The sequence below is a fragment of the Colletotrichum costaricense genome (genome assembly GCF_030867565.1).
Source record: "Colletotrichum costaricense strain IMI 309622 chromosome Unknown Scaffold_21.1, whole genome shotgun sequence".
NCBI classification, from domain to species: Eukaryota; Fungi; Ascomycota; class Sordariomycetes; order Glomerellales; family Glomerellaceae; genus Colletotrichum; species Colletotrichum costaricense.
In genome coordinates this window covers 790668-811161 of record NW_026848250.1, presented here as the reverse complement: position 1 = coordinate 811161, position 20494 = coordinate 790668, and the positions used below count along the sequence as shown (strand labels likewise).

Genomic DNA, 20494 nt, shown 5'->3' with positions numbered 1-20494 from the left:
GTCACCACAAGGCCGTACAGTAGATATATTCAACATTAGGATTTAGTTTGATATCTCGACAGTGAAGTTGTCTGCGCACCGTAACACTGACAGTGACGAACGTTACGCCGCCGATGTTCCAAAGGTCGGTCTAAGAGCCACAATTCCTTCAGCTAAGCTCGTGGTTTGATGCTCTGAGGCGTTGAGAAAAGGTCTCCTGGGTCAATGGCGCCCTTGATCTTCTCCAGTCTTGGAAGGTTGTCACCCCAATACTTTTGCTGCGGGATTCCCTTGATCCTCAGGTTGGTGTATCCTGCGTAGGACAGGTACTTTTGAGGCTCGTTTCTCTGATACTTGAGAACAGCATTGTCGACGAAGTCGTATGTGATAGTCGGAGTGGTGGACTCAGTCTGAGCATAGACTGCAAAGAAGTACGCCAGATTCCGATGCGGGAACGCCGTCAGACCGGGCGCAACATTGTTAACGGCACCTCCGTAGAGATCGACCAAAACGAACCAGCTCTTTGATCCCGAGTCGGTGCCCTGAAGATGTTCAAAGACGGCGTCGATGGTGTCGTTGCTGGGCAACGTCGAGTAGGCAACGGCTGTGTCCTTAGCATAAAAATATGACTGCGCGGGGAATATGTTGGAGATAGTGTCGAAGGTCCTGTTCATGTGCTCCATCCATGTCAAGTTGGTAACAGTATTCTGCTCTGTTATTCCTTTGATCAATCTGCTGAAGTTGACCTTGCTGTACTCCGATTCCGTGCCAAAATAGACGCCACTGATTTGCAGGGTGTCCTTAGAGATGATTGCGACAGAGGACAAGCGCGGATCAAGGGATCGATTGGTAGTAATCTGGTGGTAGGCCTTGAATGCATCCGAGAGCTTCGTCGGTTCTGAAGATGTAACGGTGAAGATGAAGTTAACAACCGCGTCAGGTTCAGGCTGAGTCCTGAACCAGAAGCTGGTGACGATTCCAAAGCTCGCACCCGCTCCCCTTAAAGCCCAGAAAACCTCTGGACGATGTGATTCAGATACAGTTGCAATAGTACCATCTTCCAGGACAATTTCTGCGGCAACCATCACGTCGAGCGAAGTACCAAGAAGGCGGCTATGCAGTCCGAGGCCACCGACGGTAGCGTGGCCGCCGATTCCAACAGTGGGAGACGATCCGTGAGGCATCCATCTCTTTCCGTTGGCGTGAAGCTTCTCGCAGACATCTTCCAGTCTGTTTCCTGAACCCACCTTCGCAATGCCATCAGGGCCGAGCTGAACATGGTTGAGATTCTTTACGTCAACTACGATAGCTCCATCATTGCCACCAATCCCTGGGTCAGTAGTCAGTACACTTGTCTGGTCAAAGTTTTTAGTAATAAAAGAGCTGACCATTGTTCGTGTAGTCGTGTCCTCCACTTCTAGCTTGCACCTTGCGATCGTGTTGAGAAGCACAAACAACAATGCTCGCAACCTCCAAGGGGCTATTAGGGTAAAGGATGGCAAATGGCACGTATTGAAAATTAAGGTTGTATGGCCGAATATGGTCGGCCTGGAAACCAGCTTCATTCGAGAATTTGGCCCTCTCGGTTTCGCCGCCAACAGACTCGAAAAGACAATCTTTCAGGTCCGTGGCGGCATGCACCTTTGTAGTGGTAAGAAACCATGCCAAAGACAGGATCAGAGAAGAGCAATAGCGACCCATTGCGAATTCTAAGTGTTGAATAAGTTGGAATGAAATGTTGTAGAAAGTTAGCTTGAGATATTGAAAGGTTTCGTTGAGCTGCAGTATTAAAGTGCCCTTGAATAGAACTTCTCATCATCGCCCTTTAAGTAATTACCATCGACAGACCACGCCATGGAGTTACGGACTACCAGAGGAGCCGAAATTCCGGCGGCAGCCCAGCATTACTGCTGTGATGGTCCGCTAGACTGAAGCACTTGATAGCTCATTTCTTGGCTTTTCTCTTTTCTCCCTCTTAAAGTTGGGCAGTTCCGTGGTCCGCGGTGTGGGCTTTGTGAAGATTGGCCCGCATATGTGCGAGTAATAGCGGCAACAAGCACACCTACCCAAATGGGCCATATGGCTCAACTTTGAGATGGACAAAAGATACACAACTACAAGTGTCCGACTTGTAGCTTTCTTAATATCGTGTATTGCAGAGGCTCTAGCCCGTAAAACTACCGGGTTGCAAGCAAAGGCAGCAGGTAGAGCGTTTCAATTACGAGCTCACGTCTCGTCCTTCCGTCGTCCTTCTCATTTGAGCAGCATGGCTGGCTCTATGATAACCCTTTCTGCTGAGATCATATCACGGTCGCGGCTTTCGAGCAAAATCCAGGAGTCTTAGATAATTTTGTGTACGTCTTGAATGAGATCTTGTTTTTCTAGCGCATCCCCGATAGCATGCAATGATTTCAACAGCCCGAATTGTCCGGGCCAGCCCAATTTTTCGTCCGACATAAATATCTCGGCGGCTTCCTCGGATGAATTGACCATGCCGGTACTTCGGACTTCTACCACACCTTCTTGTGAGACACAAGGTCAGCAACAGGCAAAGAAACCTCTTTCACTGTCGTCACTGAAGCACCCGAAAATTCCGAACTTGACTGTGTCTAGATGTCGGGACGTGGTTTTGAATCCCACGCTGGCTCGAACTTCGCGACTGTTTCACGCCCATGAATACGGACTTGAACATCTTAGCCGGAGTAGTGATGCGGAGTAGAGATACTAAGCTACTATAGAAGTAGATCCACGTCTACAAACAACTAACTTTCCTAGTTATGAGCAAGATCCATGTTGCTGAGGCCTTTTGATAAGATTTACTGCCATTTATTTCATGGAGGATTTGGTTGACATCCTCCCCCGGTCTATGTGCTGTTGCGCGTGGACGCTCCCCAGGGATGCCCCTAACGAAACCTTTGCCCAAAGCGAACGAGATCCACCACGGTTCGTAGCAATCGGCAGGCACTTCCGACGAGATAGCTTCACAGCTCAAAATTCATCCTCGGTTTCCCGGCGCCACCAACCCAAATAACGTATAAGATTAGTAGTAATGTGTTCTCAATATGTCCTCCAACCTTTCCTATTCCAACCAAAATCCCGAATACCCTGTAGATTCAATACCGGCGAAAGCCCAACAAACTTTCTCAAGTATTTTCTAGCTTTTTCTAATGTTCGGTTGTCGATCAACAATATATTACGCGACCAAAACAAGAAGAATCCAGATGATTCCTAGCATCCCGCAACGTGGGGCTTCAGGAAAAGTTCTTATTGGGAAAGGCGCTAGAAAACGTAAGACTGCCATAGTGAGAACGATAGGGACAAGGCTTTATAATCCCATCGGCTACTCCATAAAGCAGCCTCGTACATCATGCATGTGCATTCTGAAAGAGTGGGGTGACAGACTGACGATAAGTCTGAACGTGACGGCATCCTTTTCCGCTATAGGAAACTCCTCCATTAGAAAGCCGACGGGATACATTCTAGAAGTCCCATGGAACGAGAAAAGTATCTTGCCAGGTTGTGGAAATAGGTCTCCCGCGGAAAGCGATGCACTACGCAGAGTTGCCACGCAAAAAATATGACCAATGCACCAGCCAAGATTTAGAGTATACTACTGCGGCCGGCACGGTTGCTCCCAAAGAGGCGTAGCTGTTTAGTGCTGAATAGGACGCTGGTGTATCATTACGAAAGCTCTTGCTTTGTGGTACAATCAGTTGCTTTGACCGGCTCAAAACATGATGAGGCACAAAACTGCTTGATGGGCTGTTGCTTTAGTTGCTGTACGCCTATAAGAGTGGGGCTCTATGGCGAAGAGCACTGCAAGACGATTTACCGACGATGGAATAGGGTTCTTGTTGTCTTATGTTTTTGTTGTGAGGCGGGTGGGACCGAGATGCGTGGCGTTGCTCTAGTGGGCCCACTTTCGGCGCGTCCCTCCATGAATTATGCAAATGGTCGACGATGTGTCTGAATCTGGGGATATTACCAGAACGGAGCGGTCACGACAACGGCTACGCAGGCTAATCACTAAACTCCGACTGAAAGAAGGAAACTGGGAGATTGCTGACAATGGAATCGCAGAGCCGAACTACAGGATAAAGAATCGCGTGAAGAAACTGAGTGTAGAGCACCCTGACACGGAAAAGCAGGTGTATTATTACCCACGTGCTAATTCACGTGAACCTTACATTCTTCTTCGTCCTGTACGTAGACACTTACTTCGTGACTTTCACTTTGGGAAGCTCAAGCTACTTTCTACTCATTTGGTATGGCCATTGCTGCAGGCCACAATTCGCGACAGATCCCAATAAGGAGCAGATACAAGACTTTACCGCCGCTGCAGTACAGGAATTACTGGTATAGACGAGTGAAGGCAAGGCCTTGACAATGCCACAATAGTATATTTGATAGACTAGAATGGTTTCGACGGCGTAGAGTGAAGAAAGGCAATGAGGGGTTGGAATTCCATGCAAGTAAGCAGGGAGACCAAAGCAGATCGAGTGCCGATATCATCACCAGGTATGGCCGGAACCGTTCTTTACATGTGAGGTCGTCGAGTGCTGGTTGTGTTGAGATCGTTGTTCTGAGGCGAGAGCCCGAGTGGCCGCGCCACACTGTCAGGTGCTATAGCAGATAATCGCAGGCGTTAAGCATGGTGTGGGCGAGGATGTAGAAATGATCTTCGTTGGAGATCCCGACCACGATGATCGACAATGAAAAAAGAACAATATCTCAGTGATTGCGCGGGGAGAGATATACCTGATGATCGAATCGTGACCTACGTCTTACTTATAATTCCTTTCCTAAGAGGGACGAAGGCATGGCAAAAGAAAGACGCGTCAACGCCGATTGATCTACTCATCGCGTCCAAGAAATCGATGCGACCAAAATGTAGACGGAGCACATGGCAGACCACGGATCGAACGATTGAGCAATTAAGGCAATGTTTATAATGTCCCCTGTCGTCATCATCCAAAGTCAGGCGATTTGAATAATCGACAATGCGAGCTTCGCCGACCAATGACGATATGAGAGGCATCGCTATGTCCTCGTCTGCCGCCGACATGATCGGAATGAAGACTTGCCGCTCTCTGTCAGTAGTGTTCAGTCGTATCCAGTTTCCGGCATGGTCGACTTGGGTCGACATGAAATCCATCCGTGTCTTGAAAGTCAAACGGTCATCGTATCGCTTTCAAATCAGAGCCTGTCCTTGGAGAAGCTTGGAATCATGACGACACATGAAGTTTAGTATGCGGATGGTAGCGATTACGAACTACGTCCTGTAATAACAACTCGGCGGCGTGAGGGTTGATTAGGTACTGGGCGTGAATAGGTTATTCGGACTGCGCCTACCAACCATGCCAACTAACCGAGTTTAGTTACATCTGTAGCCGTACCAGCCCGTAACTTTTCCAGGACTATGTCGGCGGGTACTTCTTTCGTCGTACCAAATGGCCTACAATGTTATGCTGGATGCGTCTCTGTTCTCGCATGTCACCCAATCGTGATCTGCACACCATCTGAAGCAACCCTTGTCCACGCAACTTCCCAGACTCGCCCCAATGCCTTGCGGTATGCCACGCCGTCCCTCCACTCAACCCATAGGACGTTAACAAACTTGTACTTCCCCCTGTGCCGCGCGAACTCAGCTTCCTCCCACCCGTCAAAGCCAACATCTTCCCTTGGTTGGTTCTCCGCGGATCCCGCCGAGATTTCGACCAGCCCGCACGTCTCGCCGACTGCTGCTCCGTAAAAATCATCAGGATCTGAGGAGACGGCGTTAAGTCTCAGCACGCCAGCCCAACGGCCATCCGCGTCACGCAGGGTCGCGCATACGCACTGCGAGGTGCGGTGATCGTGGAATAGTTTGCCAATTTGGAGAGATCCCCGTCGGGTGAGACCATGCAGGTAAGCGGGCGTGCATGACGGAGGACCATCGTTGACGCTGGCTATTGTGGCTAGAGGGATAGGAAACCAGAATTCCTGTGCTCCCGCCTGAGGATGAGTGAAGTATGGCTTCTGGGCCCTTTCGCAGTATTTCTCACACCACCCTTTTGATGCCGGATCATCCATGAACTCGGCGGTCTCATCTCCCACTGTAAATCGTTCCCCATCAACGGTCAACGAGTACGACCACACGACCGTCCGCCGGGTCTGCCAAGAACCAGGCCGCCAAAAGTCGTCCGAATCGCCGGGGTTTCCGCCGCGCAGATATCGATAACCACTGCGCCAGCTCTCGGACTGAAGATTCCCCTGCCACCCCATCCACGACCAACTCGGTAGAGCGGAGGAGAGATCGCTAGTGCGACGGACTAAAGGGTCGTAAGGCTGCCATAGCAGCGCGGCGTCGAAGAAGATGCGAGGCAGGCCACAGATAAAACCGCCGGGAAATGATTGACCAAATGCGGATAGGACCCCAGCGAAAGCATCGTGGACGTCGTGGTCGTATGTTAGGACTCGTTTGTTATACAGCGCGACGAGCCTGGCGTACCGGTGGAAGTCAGGCCACGGGGAGACGCAAGGTAGAAGCTCAGTCGACGATGGGGCAGAGACTCTATTGTCATTACCGTTCTCGATACTGTCGTCCTTGCTGTTGTCCTCGCTGTGCTGCTCATTCTCTTCAACGCCACTACAAGGCCCCGTCGCTATGTGTTTTTGATTCTCATGCCAGGACGCGCAATGACACTGCCAGTTGACGGTATCATTGTGAAAAACAAGTTGTCGTCGAGAAAACATGAGCTCTTGAAACGTCCAGCCTCTCTGACACCACGCCGTGTTGACCAAGTCCCGAGCATGCCCCTCCATAACAGCGCGATGCGCATCCACCTCTCGTTGACGGCGAACGTTCGGCATCTCCGTGGCGGCGAATGTGTCAGGCACGTCGGGCGGAGGATCTGTGTCCTCTTGAGGAATAGCTAGTGGCTCGTTGATAGGGGATGGAGGCGAGTTCCATTCGTTTACCACCGGCGACTCGACTTCAGTGTATGAGGGCGACGCAGGAAGAAAATTGGGTGACTCGATATCCATGGGGGAAGGTGAATCGTACGGTGAGCCGCACCCTATGTAGTGAGGTGAGCCGCCGTATCCCATAGTGAAAGGCAGGTATTGCTCGTTGGCTGCCATATGGTCCTCATCAGCATCAGCTTGTTGATTTCGATCCGATTGGTATCCATAGTACAAGGGTGAGCCGTAGTATTCATCCTCTGGAGACACTACTCTTCGGGGAGAACGCGGCAGCCCCTCCCTAGACTCTCGCAGACGTTGCGCCCATTCCTCGGGGGAGACCTCCTCCAGACAAGGCAGCGCGCCTTGGCCGCTTTCGGCCCCTTCTTCCTCGGTCTCATCGACCAGCCCATGATGTAAAGGCTCATCCGCACCGCGCCCCTGCGCAGCAACAATAGTCAGGGTGGCACCGCCGTAAATGTCCGCCATACCCAGCAGCTGAGCAGGCTTCGCATCCTTGTCATCTTGCACAATACAGAGCCTATCAACCCAGAGATACCGCTCACCAAGAAGCCGCGTCAGTTCCATAGCTTCCCATATTGTAGCTGGAATATCCTGACCATCAAGAGCCCCCGGGCTCTGAAGAGCGGCGATGTTGGCAAGCGTCGCGGTCGCGCTTGACGCCTGGCCCCAGACATAACTCAGCGCCACGTAGGGATACAGTGAAACAGAAGAGTTCTCCTCTTCACGGTCATCTTTCACTGCGACTAAGCAATAGGCACGCACGTCAATCAACCACAGCGGACGAGCAGCACCTGGCCGCGGGGGAGGAACACAGTGGTCGCCGTGGGAGTTGGCGCAGGCGCGCAGCCAGAAGGCCATGGTAGACAGGCGCAAGGCATGTTTTCCAGCGGGAATACGTTCTTCGATGGCGTGGGAGGTATCCGGGCGGTCGAGGTACGGCAAAAATGGGATCAGATGCTTGGGTAGACGACGTAGAGGCGACGGCTGATCATCTGGGATGCGGAGCGAAAGCGACATGCGCCGCACGCGCCCTGCGAAAGGCTCGACGCGATTCATACGGGGTTCTACGCGGTTGAAAGCGCCGAGGTGATGGACGACCAGTGGCCGCCATCGTGACCAGTGTCAGCTTTGGCGGGGGCTGGAGTTGTTGTGGAGCAGTCAGATTATGGGGCGGCTGAAGGGTTCCATCCGGGTCCGGCATCCGGCGGAGGTCGGAATTTATGGGTCCATTTGGGAGGCCCACTCCGCGGGATGCGCGGCCTTGGAGTCTACGAGCGGCGCAACTATCGGACGAGCGTAGTCCAAATTAAGTCGGTTCGGCCCCGTCCACCAAGCTTCCTCCCCATACTATGGCGCCGAAAAATGATCGCTGGTCCGTTCGGTGTCCGAACGCGATACCGAAGTCTCTACGAATACGGCGGGCGAGACGCAGTGCGGACAAAGTCATGGCGAAATGCGGCACCAAGAGACCATCTTCAGCTGTCAAAGTTCGGCTCAAGCTCCATTGACGTGATTGATGCAGTGGGTTTACCAATATCATAGTATGTTTTCAAGATATAGTGCCGATCTTGTCCGTCCGCTTCGGTGGAAGAACATGAACAAATCGAAGCATTAATACAGCTCATCCAACCCGTAAAAGACAGCTTAAATCCAAGACTGCATCAAAGAAGAGCTTGCAACTTCTCATAAGACAGCCTCCGATCATTCGTCTCCAAGCAAGAAGCTACCATCATCTTACTCTCCATCAATCCAGACACCATCATTCCCCCTTCACAAATCCTTTACAATGTCCACCCAACCCACCAAATACACCTTCAAACTCGCCAACAAACGCATCCTAATAATAGGAGGCTCTTCAGGCCTAGGCTACGCAGCAGCAGAAGCATCCCTCGAACACGCCGCCACCGTAATCCTAGCCTCCTCCAACCCCTCCAAACTCGCCGCTGCCGAAGCCCGCCTGCGCTCAACCTACCCCTCCACCAAGGACCACCAGCTCAGAACCCACACAATCGACCTCGCAGACCTCGAAAACCTGCACGCCAACCTCACACGTCTCCTCGACGAAGCAACATCAAACGGCTCCCTCAAGCTTGACCACATCCTCTACACCGCAGACGCATCTTCTCCACTTCCCTCACTCCCGGACACGCGACCCTCCCACATCACCGCGTCCCTCTCCATGAGAGCCTACGCGCCCACGATTCTCGCCGGCCTCCTCTCCACGGAGAAATACATCACACGCGGACCAGACACCTCGCTGACCTTGACAAACGGCTCCAGCTCCCACAGACCCATGCCAGGCTGGGCCGTCGCCGACTGTGCGTCGGGCGCGATGGAAGGGCTGGTCAGGGGCCTGTCTTTTAACCTCGCCCCCGTGCGTGTGAACCTCGTCTCCTCGGGGCCTGTGACGACGGAGCTGTTCCAGACGCTGCCTGAGGCGGCCATCGAGAGGTTCCGAAGCAAGACGCTGACTGGGAGGCTTGGACGGCCCGAGGACGTAGCGGAGGCGTATCTGTATTTGATGAAGGATGGGAACATTACTGGTGCGACCATCTTTACTGAGGGTGGAAGAATCTTGTCATCGTAAGTGGAAGGCGTTCTAGTAGGGCTCTTATCTTTCATGGCAAAATCAGTGTCACTCTTTTCGCAAGAACAATCTCAAACACACAATAAAACTTTTGCTTGGCTGGCGGATCATTTGCAAGTGCCTAGTAATATACATTTTCCCCTGTTTTCAAAACTCCGGGTTGAGAGTAAACGCTCTAATGCAATACTCAAGACGATGTTGTCTACGCTGAAGCCTTTCAGCTTCTATCATGCAGGGTACAGTCACCTCACTGGTGCAAGGCAGCCCGAGTATCAACCCCATAGCCGTCTCTGATCTGCATCTACATCCGCGTCCACTGCAGCATGTCTCACCAACCTTGAAAAACTCTGTACCATGCTCGAGGGGACATCGCTATCAGTGAACTGATCAGACGGGCTGTCACTATCAAAAGACCCCAATGAATCCTCCCATCCCAAGGATTCATCGCATTCCTCGTATTCCATGGGGCAATCTTCGGCAGCGTATGCTTCGAGAAACGGTGTCGGCCAGGGCCGTAATTGGTCAGCCTGTCTCCTGTTGTTTCCTTCGCGCTAGGGGATGCAAAAGTCGACCCAGCTACCAAGGTAGTCCAGACGATTACCAGCGTTCTCCTGGCTCTTGTAGATTTCCTCAAACTCATCAAAGCTGAGCTTGCCCCAGCCGCCGCGATCGGCAGCTTCCTTCTCGGCTAAATCAAGCCGTTTCCATTCCAGCAGCGTAAAGTGCGGAATGGCTTTTGACTCCTTGGAAGACTTCGGTGTCTTTCCCTGCAAGGGCGACTTGAGTCCCTTAGTCGACAACGAGGAGTCGTCTGAAGTGGGCGGGGTGCTTCCAGGAGACATAGGCTCATCCGCCTCGCTGTTCGGACGGAACTGAGGCATAGTAGGGTCCCGATACTCGACTTCCTCCACGGTCGAGACGTCTTCCTCGTTGTCTTCATTCACCTCAACATCATCCTCGTCCGAGTCAATGACTTCTTCCACCCTCTGACGCTCTTCTGAGATGGGAACGTTTTCCGTTTCGCCATTCTCCCCAATTCTGTAACCGCTAGTCATCAGAAGTTCTTCCAGGGTTCTTTCGGCAATAGGTTTATCCTCGTCTAGGGCCTTTCTCGGTTGTCGTGGCTCGACCACCTTGCGCTTCGGCTCAGCGACAGTCAAGTGCTCGAACAGGGGCCTGTTCTTATCTCGTTTTGCCTTGGTCGCAGCTGCCTTGACGGCCAAGTTCTCCTTGTCCTTGAATATAGCATCAAGGAGCTCGTTGAAGGCCTGCTGCGTGACCTGGTAGAGGATCTCCCTGCCTGCGTCGCGTTCCTCATCAGGAATCTCCATGCCTCCCCAACGCTCGGGCACGCTCCTAGAAGATGTCGAGGGATTGGATCGGATCTCGTAGTCATCCATATCTTCTGCGAAGCGAACCTTTGACGACGATCGAGATCGAGGAGGTAATGTCTGCTGTTGTGCCGCCTTTGAGCTTTCCGCAACACCATTGAGGTTCACCAAGACATCTTCATCGGATTGCCAGCCATCGGGGGCAAGGCCACCCTCTTCTTCGTCAAGGTAAAACTGCCTTCTCTTCCATCTGTCGTGCAACTGTTTTCTAGCCGCTTGCCGCCTTTTCCGCTCGATATCGGGGGCCATCTGCCTCTTATGGTTGATAACCTGAGCTCTGAGCTGGCTCTCGGTAGGCATTGCGTTGGTGAACTGATCGGGATCAACTCTCTGATTGTGGTTTGTGGTGCCGTTGACTTGTGCCGGGTCGTCACCTGGTTGACTCCTGTTCTCCGCATCCGAATTGTTGTTACCTCCTTCTTCACCATCTGAGCTGCCCATCTCAATCTCAAAGTCGAAATCAATGCCATTGCGTTCACGACGTTGCCCAGTAAGCAGAGCAGGAAGGTCGTCAATGGTGGTAGGCGGGTTCAGCAGAGCATCCCAGTATGGCGTGTCAGGCTCGCTATCAGGAGATCGCATTTGGAGAGACCAGGGACTTCCAATGTAAGGCGCGAACAGCCGAGTAAGCACATCCTCTCGTCCTGAGGTATCGACCCTATTGTCGCTCACGACACCACGCCTACCCGGTTCCAGCTCCACATCTCCATTTGGGTGGAAGATCTTGCCCTCGCTGCGGTTATTGCCATCAGCGCGAGGCACTCTACCCTCTCGGCCAAACAGGCTGCTCAGGGGTTGTCTACTAGTGACGAGCTGCTGTGCTTCGGTGCTGCCCATAAGCTGATCGTCGAGTCCGTCGAGAATGTCGCGGTGCATCTGCTTGTAGAGGACGTAGTATGCGCGGAACATACGTAGGAAGTCGCGGCGGTTGACAAAACCGTCTCCGTCTATATCATAGCCTTCGAAGATTTTGCGCAGCTTGTCCTTGCGTTTGCGGTATGCAAGACCGTGGAGAAACTCTGTGAAGCCAATGAGGTCGTCGTTGTTGGTGTCATAGAACGAGAACATGCGGTCGTGGATGAGGTTTGGTGTTGCGTGTCTAGAGCCACCCGATGGAACCAGGCATCGCTCAAAGGTCTTCTTGTCCATGGCCAGCGCCAGCTCGTCGGGGTCCTCGCGCCATTCCGTGTTCGCCATGTACGTAAACTGTTCCCAGAAAGCTTCAATCTCGGGCCTTTCGAAGCCGGTTTCTCTGCTAAGTCTAGCCATCAAGCCTTTAGATAGATTCCGTATTTGTGTATCAGGGTCACCAGTGTACCAAACGGGCTGCATCTGGCGGGGTCCAAAGGGCGGGGCGGGCACTTTGATCTTGTAGAAGATGTGAGTCTTGATGTGGACGCCTTGGGATTCGCAGGTTTCGCAGAGGTCAAAGTCGGCACAATTGGCGCATCGGTATCGGACACCGCGGATGGGCACCATGCCGCAGGCATTGCATGCGCATCCTCTATGGACGCACGCGTTTCGCCTGGCATTGTCCTCCGATACCCTAAACAGAAGACTGACGATGTTGTGACCAGCTCGCGCTTGGGGTTGCATGCTATTAGGGTCGTTCCACCATTCGTCAACCGTTCCGCCGTCAACTATCGTATCGGCGTCGTTCGCAGGACGCTCTGCGTCGAGATTGACATTCTCGTCGCCATGGGAGCCTTCGGAGGAGAGTGAATTGCGACGTGATCTTCTGTGGTTCCGGCGGACGGCATTGCTTCGGTGAAGGCCTGGGCCTGGGACCTCATCGTACTGGTCTCTGTTGGCCTGGTAGGTGTAGTAGCCCAGAGACGCCGCGGCGACAGCAGAGAAGAGGACCACGGCGATGCGTGGCCGCGTCAGGGTGTCGGTTGATGGCAGCGGAAGCCACATGATGGTGCCTAGACGTAGCTATACGTGAAGCATGTTGAGTGTTATTTAAGGCTCCGCATTCGCGTGTTCGAATGCTTGAAGATCTAGAGAGACAAATGTTTGGTGATGCTGGTTTTTCTGGATGATGCTAGCTGATGAGAGGTCTCGTTGGTGATCATCCAGCAAACGAAACGGCCAGCAGCAGCGTGCAGGGTGAGCAGCGTCGCAGTTGCGCCAGCTATCCATTCTGCCGCTTTGGCCCACATTACTAAAGAAGGCGGTCAACCGCATGGCAGATGTCCCTTGGCGTCTCCATCAGTCAGCAGGTGGCTCGAGCTCCAACTGTCCGTTCCCAGTATCGTCTGTGGCGGTACGTATCCCTCGAATACCACCACGGATGGCTCTCCGGAAAGTCAAAGACTCAAGTCGTCTTACAATGGGTACACCATCTTCAACTACAATGAAACTATTACACTTATCAGTACACGTGAAAACGAAGGACTAGCTTTCTCATATAGCAAACTACAATACCCCAGCTTCATCTGATATCCTTCTACCCAGAGATCATCAACTTGAAGGAACCAACAACATGCAACGTCCTTGTCAGTGTTGGAGCTCTGCCTACGGTGAATGAGAGCTCCCCGATGCCGAGGCATAGTCCAAGTGGAACCCCCATGTCGCACGATTCTATGTTACTAGAGTACTTCCATTCCCACGTATCTGCCCGTGTCACATCTGTACCTCTATAACCGTCGCCTTCGATGGACAACGTCACCAGCCGCCTATTGCGCACCGCATTGCGCTTGACACAATCCCATGATCGCATTTAGTCTCTTGAGAGCCCGCATGTTCTGCAGTTCTGTAATTTAGACAAACTGATCCGATTGCACAGTTTCCCCCCTCCACAAGGACGCTAAAGCTGCAAGTCGTTATCAAGAAACGCTTGCTTCTTTCGTCGCATCTTTCTTAGGGCGCAGGGATCTATCGAGAATCGAGCTTCCCTCTCTCTCACTCTTCAGCTCACATACCTAGCTCATAGCTCTCATACACAGCCCCCCCTCGAGTTCGATCCAAACTCATCTGTAACATCTTTCAACGCCACTTATCCGGGGTTCTCCAAATATTTCCAGATTTCTTGAACCCGAACACGAACAATACCTAGTATAACCACGCTGAACCCACGTGTATGATTATCCTAAGATCCACAAAGCTCTCAACTTCACCTCTATAATCCCTCCCGGAACAGCAGCCATGGCGACCAAGTAAGCTTCAGCCACTTAACTAAGCAACGGCCATGTATACTGACGATATCTCCAGAGTACCAGTCTTCCCAACGGCGGAGGAAACAATGAGGCATCCGTCATACTCCTCAACAATATGGAACCTCGAACCCGATCGCAAGGGAAAATGTCCCGTCGCCAAAGATCGAGGCGGCCCCTTCAACATCGCCTGGGAAATCCACGGCCACGGCCCCTCAAAGATCATAGTACGCAATCCTCACCCACTTCCATGTTTTCATTCCCGTCAGACCTTGAACTAACTCAAACCTCAAAAGTTCATAATGGGCCTGGCAGGCCTCAAAACCTCATGGCAGCGCCAAACAAAATACTTCGGCCACGATAACGCCTCCAAATACTCCGTCCTCATCCTCGACAACCGCGGCATGGGCGAGTCCGACGTCCCCTACATCCGCTACTCCACCTCCGAAATGGCCCACGACGCCCTCGAAGTCCTCACCCACGTAGGCTGGACCGCCTCCCGCTCCGTCCACCTCTTTGGCATCTCCATGGGCGGCATGATCTCCCAAGAACTCGCCTTCGCCGCCCCTAACCTCTTCGCCTCCGTGACGTTGCTCTGCACGGCCCCCTGGATCGAAAACACGAAATCTCTCCTCGAAAACATGCGCGACCGCGCCGCCATGCTCGTCCCCAAATCGGCGGACCGGAGTATCGCGGATACCTCGCTCAAGCTCTTCCCCGCCGACTGGCTCGTCATGCCCGACGAGGCGGCCGAGCTGCCCAACGATGCGACGTACAAGTGTGGCCCGGCGGACGGCGGGCAGGGGTACGGTCGGTTCGAGAGTAATTTCCAGCGGTTCCAGGCGCAGGAGCTGATCAAGAGGAACACGCCTGGGTTGTTCAGTATCCGTGGGTTTCTGCAGCAGCTCGTTGCGGCGGGGTGGCATCACAAGTCGCCCGCCCAACTAAAACAGCTCGCGGACCAGGTCGGCAGGGAGCGCATCGCCGTCGTTCACGGGCTAGGCGATGTCATGATCGACTCGCATCACGGGAGGTTACTGGCTGAGCATCTGCAGCCGGGTGTCGTAGAGTTCGTGGAGGGCATGGGGCATGCACCCATTATGGATAGGGTGCCGTGGATGAACAAGTGGTTGGAGGAAAGGATCGCAACGGTGGAGAAGATGAGTGCTTAGGATTGCGTGGATTTGGTGTAGCCGCTGGGCGGAAACCCAGAGAGCAGAGCATGGCAGATTGTGACATGACACACGATGAAGAGTAGTCATAGCTCGTGATGGCTTGATTCATTTACTGTGATACCTCACATTCATCCCCTAACGCCGGTATGCATGCAGCTATTCGCTGTGCTCACCACCCTTGGGTTTTCCTCCTCCGTCATCCGCTCATAATCTCATGCGACTTACAACATTACCAAGCCAATGCCACTCAGGTTCTCCTCGTCGAGCTTGTTTCTCCGGTCCACGCCGCCAGCAATAGGAGCCGCACGGTAGTTGAAGAGGTAGTAGTGGAGCTGGCCGTCACCGGGGCCGAACTTCTGCTGCTCCAGGAAGAGGCCGTTGTCGAGCAGCGACAGGCCGTTGAAGACATCGAACTTGTTCTTCTTGCCCAAGATCAGGGCGTCGCCAATAAGGGAGTTCAATCGTGTCTTCAGGGCGGCTTTGTCGAGGGGCGTGGTTAGGCCAACTTCGGAGGCGTAGTACCAAAGGTAGGCGGCACGAACGACTTGGTGCTTTGAGCTGTTGATCACGGTAGACTCGAGGCAGTAGAAGGAGAAGAAGTCGGTGATTTTTCCATTGGTCTAGCTGGATGTCAGTATATATTGGGCAGAGAAGGGATAGGGACATGCAACGAACCTCAACGACATATGTCCAGATGACCTGCTCGCCAGGGGCATTCTTGTCGTGCAGGAACCAGTGCCTGAACTCGTCCTTGGAGAACTCAGGGGCCATGTCGAAACGCTTCAAGTACTTGGCCAAAAGTTCGTTTGCGGCATCAAGGTCCTTCTCCTGGAGCTCGCGGAGGCCCTTGGTCGACGTGTTATCCGGAAGCTGGTACTTGCGAATCTGGTACTGCGGCTTGCTATTGGGGGGCAGCGGGCTGAAACCGACCTCGTACAGCTTCTGCCAGTTGAGGGCGCGGTGGAAGTAACGGCATGTGCTGACGGGCTTGGGCAGCACCACACCACCCGTGTAGAGACCCTGCCAGATCTCGCGCAGGTTGCTGCGGCGCGTGATCTCCTTGATCAGCACGGGAGCGAGGCGCTTGCCACGGAGCTTCTTGTGGACAACCATGAAGTTGACCTCAGAGCAAGTGACGACGTTCTTGCGCACGCGCAGGTTGACGGGGATGGCGGAAATGAAGGCAACGAGCTTTCTAGACTGCGTTGCGCGAACACCAACGTGCCACTCCTTGCGCCAGCCAGGAGCCATGAGGGCCCTGCGAAGATGGTTAGCTTAGGCCTGTCTGCATGTTACTTAAAGCAGAGTACTTACCATTTAAGCATGGCTGGTGAGTAATTGAAGCGGAACATGGCCTCGTCGTCCTCGACATAGTGGCCGTTGAGCAGCTCGTACACCTCCTTCATCTCCCCCTCGTCCTCGAGATTCATTGTAACCCACTCGAAGCCAGCGACCATTGGCGACGCCTCCGTAGGAACCTCTTCCACCTTTTGAATGCGGATTGGGCCATCCTCAACCTTAGCCTCCGCCTCACCAAACTTGGGCACGGGTTGCGTGGCCCAGAACTTGTAGCTCGCCATGTCCTTGGCATTCTTGCCAGCCGAGGCCAGACCCGTCATAATGTCCTGCAGGTTCAAGTTCTTCATCGCCGCAGCGGTTTCCTCGGCCGACTTGTTGCTAGAGCTTCCGACGCCGAGCTCGTTCGCCAACGCCGGGTTCAGGGCGAGAAGCTCAGTGAGCTGTTGGGGCGTCAAACCACCGATGGCCTCCTTGATGGCAGCCTCCGGGTCGCTGGGCTTGCCGGTGAGTGCATCCTTGACCTTCTTTCTCTTGGACTTCTTCTTCTTCTTCTTGGGAGCATCTGCAGTTGCGCCGGGTGCAGTCTCGGGCGCATCCTCCTCCTCATCGTCCTCGGACTCCACCTCGACTTCCTTGCCCTTGCCCTTGTCGCTCGCCTCGGCAAGGGTGTCGTTGGCGTCTTTGACGGCCGGGTCAAGGGGTTTGGACTCTTCGGCAGGCATCTTGTTGTCCTCGATTCGACGGTTTGTGGCGGAAGTGGTCAATTTTCGGGGGTGTTGGTGGGAGCTTCCTGGAGCTCTGTTCAAGCTTGCGCGGTGGGAATGGCGGGGAAGAAGTTTTGGCGCGAGAGAGGACAGTTTCATGTGCCAGCTGTGCTCCCAGGCGGTACAGGCTCCAGCTGTGTTTGTGTGACTGCATCATGGCGGGGTCACCTGCTAGGGGCCATGGCACTGCGGGGCACAAGGTGCCAACCCGCGGTGCGGCGATCAGTCCCCTCCTAACACCCTGGCGCTAAACTGCGAAAGACTAGTTATGACAACGCCTTCTGGACGACTTGTTCAAGAGTCACTATTCAAAGTTCAACGTGTTTACTAAGGTGAACGGGTCCATTTTAATTGAGTTATTCGTGTTTCAAGAATTTCAACAATGAAAAATGAAATGTTCTTCATTCTCAACTTCTGCTTGTTGGCATTTATGGCTCCCTCCTGAGTGACTACTTAAACCCTTGATAAGTGTAAATACCTCATGAGTTGTTATCCTCGAGTGATGGAGTATGGTCAAAAGTGCGTCAAATGAAACAATAGTTTGCTGCATACTCTTCTGAGGCAATGAATCATTGAAAAGTCTGAGTAAATCCCCTCAAGATTCATAACCCCGAGTATCACGCTATTCTGTTGGTATTGCGATTGAGTGGTCTGCTCATACATGCTCTAAAGGCAGCAGGGATGAAAACCGGGGAAGTGTGGAAATCATTCTGAATAAGATCGATTCTATACCAGGAGACCGAAGCGCCAACGCAAAAGTCACAATTACCCCTTCTCCCAATAAAGTAATTGCACCCCCAAAAAGGTGCTATAAGGTACAACAACTAGACACCTTCCGCTCTACTCTAATGCTGGCGCTCTTGAGTTCTATGCAAAAGATACCGGCATGGAAAGCCCATAACCGCGATTATAACGTTCTACTGCTAGTATCCGATCCTGCCATGTCATAAGCCGTGCCTGCGAGGTCGAAGGAACGCATCACTGCAAGAATTACAGGCGCATATCCCATGATGTCGTTGTGTCCTGCGAGAGTTAGAAAGAATGCCCTTCACAAACTAGCCTTATCGATTAAGTTTACTTACCACCGTGTGGGAAAAGCTCCTGGCGAATTATGATGTTTGGCTCAGCGTTCCATGTAGTCACAAAGGCGTTCTTGCCCTTGTGAATAGTACGCACGTCCTTCCACGCCTCGAATGAATGGTCACTCAGCCCCTCAGGGACAGTCGCATTCGCAGCCGCGCGGAAAAGCTTGTTGCTCTCCGTCCAGGGAATATCCGCATCGTCCTTGGCCGAGATGAGCGTCAAGCGCAGACGTCTCTTCGTCAGCTTGACCAGGCTCTCCAGCCTATCGACCGACGGCCACTTATCGTAGATGAAGCCCTCCATGTACTCCAAGAAGCCTGGCCAGACCTTCAAAGGTCCCAGCACGGGAAACAAGCCGCCAATCTTGTAGCCGCTCAGCATCTTAGGCAAGTTGCTGAAGCCCGCGACGAGAATGACACCGCCAAATTCGATTCCTTGTGAGGCGTAGAGCTCGGCAACACCGCTAGTCACGGCTGTGCCGAGACTCTGACCAAGAAGAACGATGCGGTCCGAGGGCACGCCGGCAACATTGATAACCCAGTCGATCAGAGTGGCGGCATCTTGGATCAGGCCGTATTCGGTTGGGCGACCTGTCGAGTGACCAAAGCCACGGTAATCGATTGCCAGGACATGGTATGATGAAGTATCAGTAATGACATGGTAGCTGTCCGGCCTATGGCCTTGCGCAATGTCACCAGCGTTCTGCACATGGTCAGTATGAGAGCATAGGAAATCACGAGTTGGACATTTCTTACACCGTGGACTACGACTAATTAGCGATTGGAAGCATATGTAATGATACTCAATGACTTACATGAAAGTACAACCCGAGCATCCGGATCCTCTTTCAAAGCCTTGAAAGACTCGGTTTCGGTGAAATCTTGGCAGAAGCCACCCTTCTGCACTGAGAATCTCTCCTCCTGCTTCAGATACTGAGGCAGAGGCATAACATGCCATGCATACAAGCTCACTCCATCTGGAGTGTCGAGCGAAAAAGGCGTGGCTTGGCCCTCTTTGGAGGGAGGTTGTCAGCAATGGCGCGTCTTACATGGGGGTTGGTGCGCAGACTTACTTGCAAAGCCCCATCTCTCAGGCTTGTCAACGTCACGCCACCAGAGGGTGTTGATCTTGTGAGCGTACAGAAAGCTTTAATAATTTCATTAGAAAATTCTGACCAGGAGCAAGAGATATATGACAACAAGTCTTACTGTCGTTGGAAGAAAGGTGTTGCGCCTAGGGCCAGGAAAGTGAAGTAGAGGCCCAGCGGAGCCGCCACGACCCAGACGGCCGTCCGCAGGATCGGCGAAAGCGGAACCGTCATTATCGAAGTTCTGTGCTGATGCAAAGATGCAGAGGGATGTGAAAGACACCAGAGATGAGATTGAGAGACTTCCGAGTTATCTACACATGGCGGGTGGCGGTGATGTGGCCACCGTGAGTGATGCCTTGGCGAACTGGTTCCTTGCTTGAGGTTGGAATTGCCTGCGAATCCGCAGGGATGGTGACATGGAGGCCTTTAGCTGAGTGTACTTTCTTTCATGGCAGTTGAGCGTGCCAACCCGAAGTACTTGCCGCTAGTAGGCGCAGTCCCCAGAATGCGGCAACCTTTCGCAACTCTGGTCTGAGCCGCACGCCGACGACAACAGATCATCCGTCGGTATCAGATGCGTTTTTCTCCCCGCCACCACTGCCTATTTCTTGCAAATTGATTTCTATGACATGGGCAAACAGAAACGCTTCATTCAGTCCATTTGATTTACTCAGATGACAACCATTGCTGAGATAATTAGGTATTTGTGCATGGACTTGGCAGCGCGCCTATGGTCGGGTTAATTTGCTAAATGCGGAGAGATGGCTACAAAGTACCGCGAGAGTAATTTGGTCTGGCTATTTCTCCAAGCTTCACAGCCACATTCACTCACACATCTGCAGTTTCCCCCACACATTGTGAGCTTACGCAAACAACAGCCAAAGTACGGCCGGTAAGCAACTTCGGTGGATCTGGTGACCTGCGCGACGCATTGGCAAGTGCTTTACCTTAGGATTCATACAGGAGAAAGCAATTGGAGATCCAAGGGAACTGGGTGGAGGAACA

The 20494-nt window shown here is 52.8% G+C and overlaps 7 protein-coding genes across 7 annotated transcripts; 2 read left to right on the top strand and 5 right to left on the bottom strand.

The window, feature by feature from the left end:
- Nucleotides 1–152: 152 nt before the first annotated feature.
- CCOS01_14800 (FAD binding domain-containing protein) lies at nt 153–1680 on the bottom strand (the record flags this gene model as incomplete). The annotated part of the gene is made up of 2 exons (XM_060462943.1): nt 153–1309; nt 1368–1680. 2 exons carry the CDS (start codon nt 1678–1680, stop codon nt 153–155), a joined length of 1470 nt encoding a protein of 489 aa, XP_060306774.1.
- Nucleotides 1681–5472: 3792 nt separating this feature from the next.
- CCOS01_14799 (heterokaryon incompatibility protein) lies at nt 5473–8001 on the bottom strand (the record flags this gene model as incomplete). The annotated part of the gene is made up of 1 exon (XM_060462942.1): nt 5473–8001. The coding sequence occupies one exon, from the start codon at nt 7999–8001 to the stop codon at nt 5473–5475; it is 2529 nt and encodes an 842-aa protein (XP_060306773.1).
- Nucleotides 8002–8731: 730 nt separating this feature from the next.
- On the top strand, nt 8732–9532 carry CCOS01_14798 (short chain dehydrogenase; the record flags this gene model as incomplete). Its single annotated transcript, XM_060462941.1, has 1 exon — nt 8732–9532. The coding sequence occupies one exon, from the start codon at nt 8732–8734 to the stop codon at nt 9530–9532; it is 801 nt and encodes a 266-aa protein (XP_060306772.1).
- A 551-nt stretch (nt 9533–10083) lies between these two features.
- Nucleotides 10084–12840, bottom strand: CCOS01_14797 (uncharacterized protein; the record flags this gene model as incomplete). Its single annotated transcript, XM_060462940.1, has 1 exon — nt 10084–12840. One exon carries the CDS (start codon nt 12838–12840, stop codon nt 10084–10086), a length of 2757 nt encoding a protein of 918 aa, XP_060306771.1.
- Nucleotides 12841–14070: 1230 nt separating this feature from the next.
- Nucleotides 14071–15250, top strand: CCOS01_14796 (glycylpeptide N-tetradecanoyltransferase; the record flags this gene model as incomplete). Its single annotated transcript, XM_060462939.1, has 3 exons — nt 14071–14081; nt 14137–14305; nt 14375–15250. The coding sequence occupies 3 exons, from the start codon at nt 14071–14073 to the stop codon at nt 15248–15250; spliced, it is 1056 nt and encodes a 351-aa protein (XP_060306770.1).
- Nucleotides 15251–15381: 131 nt separating this feature from the next.
- CCOS01_14795 (uncharacterized protein) lies at nt 15382–17274 on the bottom strand (the record flags this gene model as incomplete). The annotated part of the gene is made up of 4 exons (XM_060462938.1): nt 15382–15409; nt 15479–15873; nt 15929–16511; nt 16568–17274. The coding sequence occupies 4 exons, from the start codon at nt 17272–17274 to the stop codon at nt 15382–15384; spliced, it is 1713 nt and encodes a 570-aa protein (XP_060306769.1).
- Nucleotides 17275–18223: 949 nt separating this feature from the next.
- Nucleotides 18224–19879, bottom strand: CCOS01_14794 (abhydrolase; the record flags this gene model as incomplete). The annotated part of the gene is made up of 5 exons (XM_060462937.1): nt 18224–18339; nt 18399–19079; nt 19202–19411; nt 19472–19545; nt 19608–19879. Coding segments are annotated over 5 exons (1353 nt in total), but the record flags the coding sequence as incomplete, so codon positions are not given.
- Nucleotides 19880–20494: the final 615 nt, after the last annotated feature.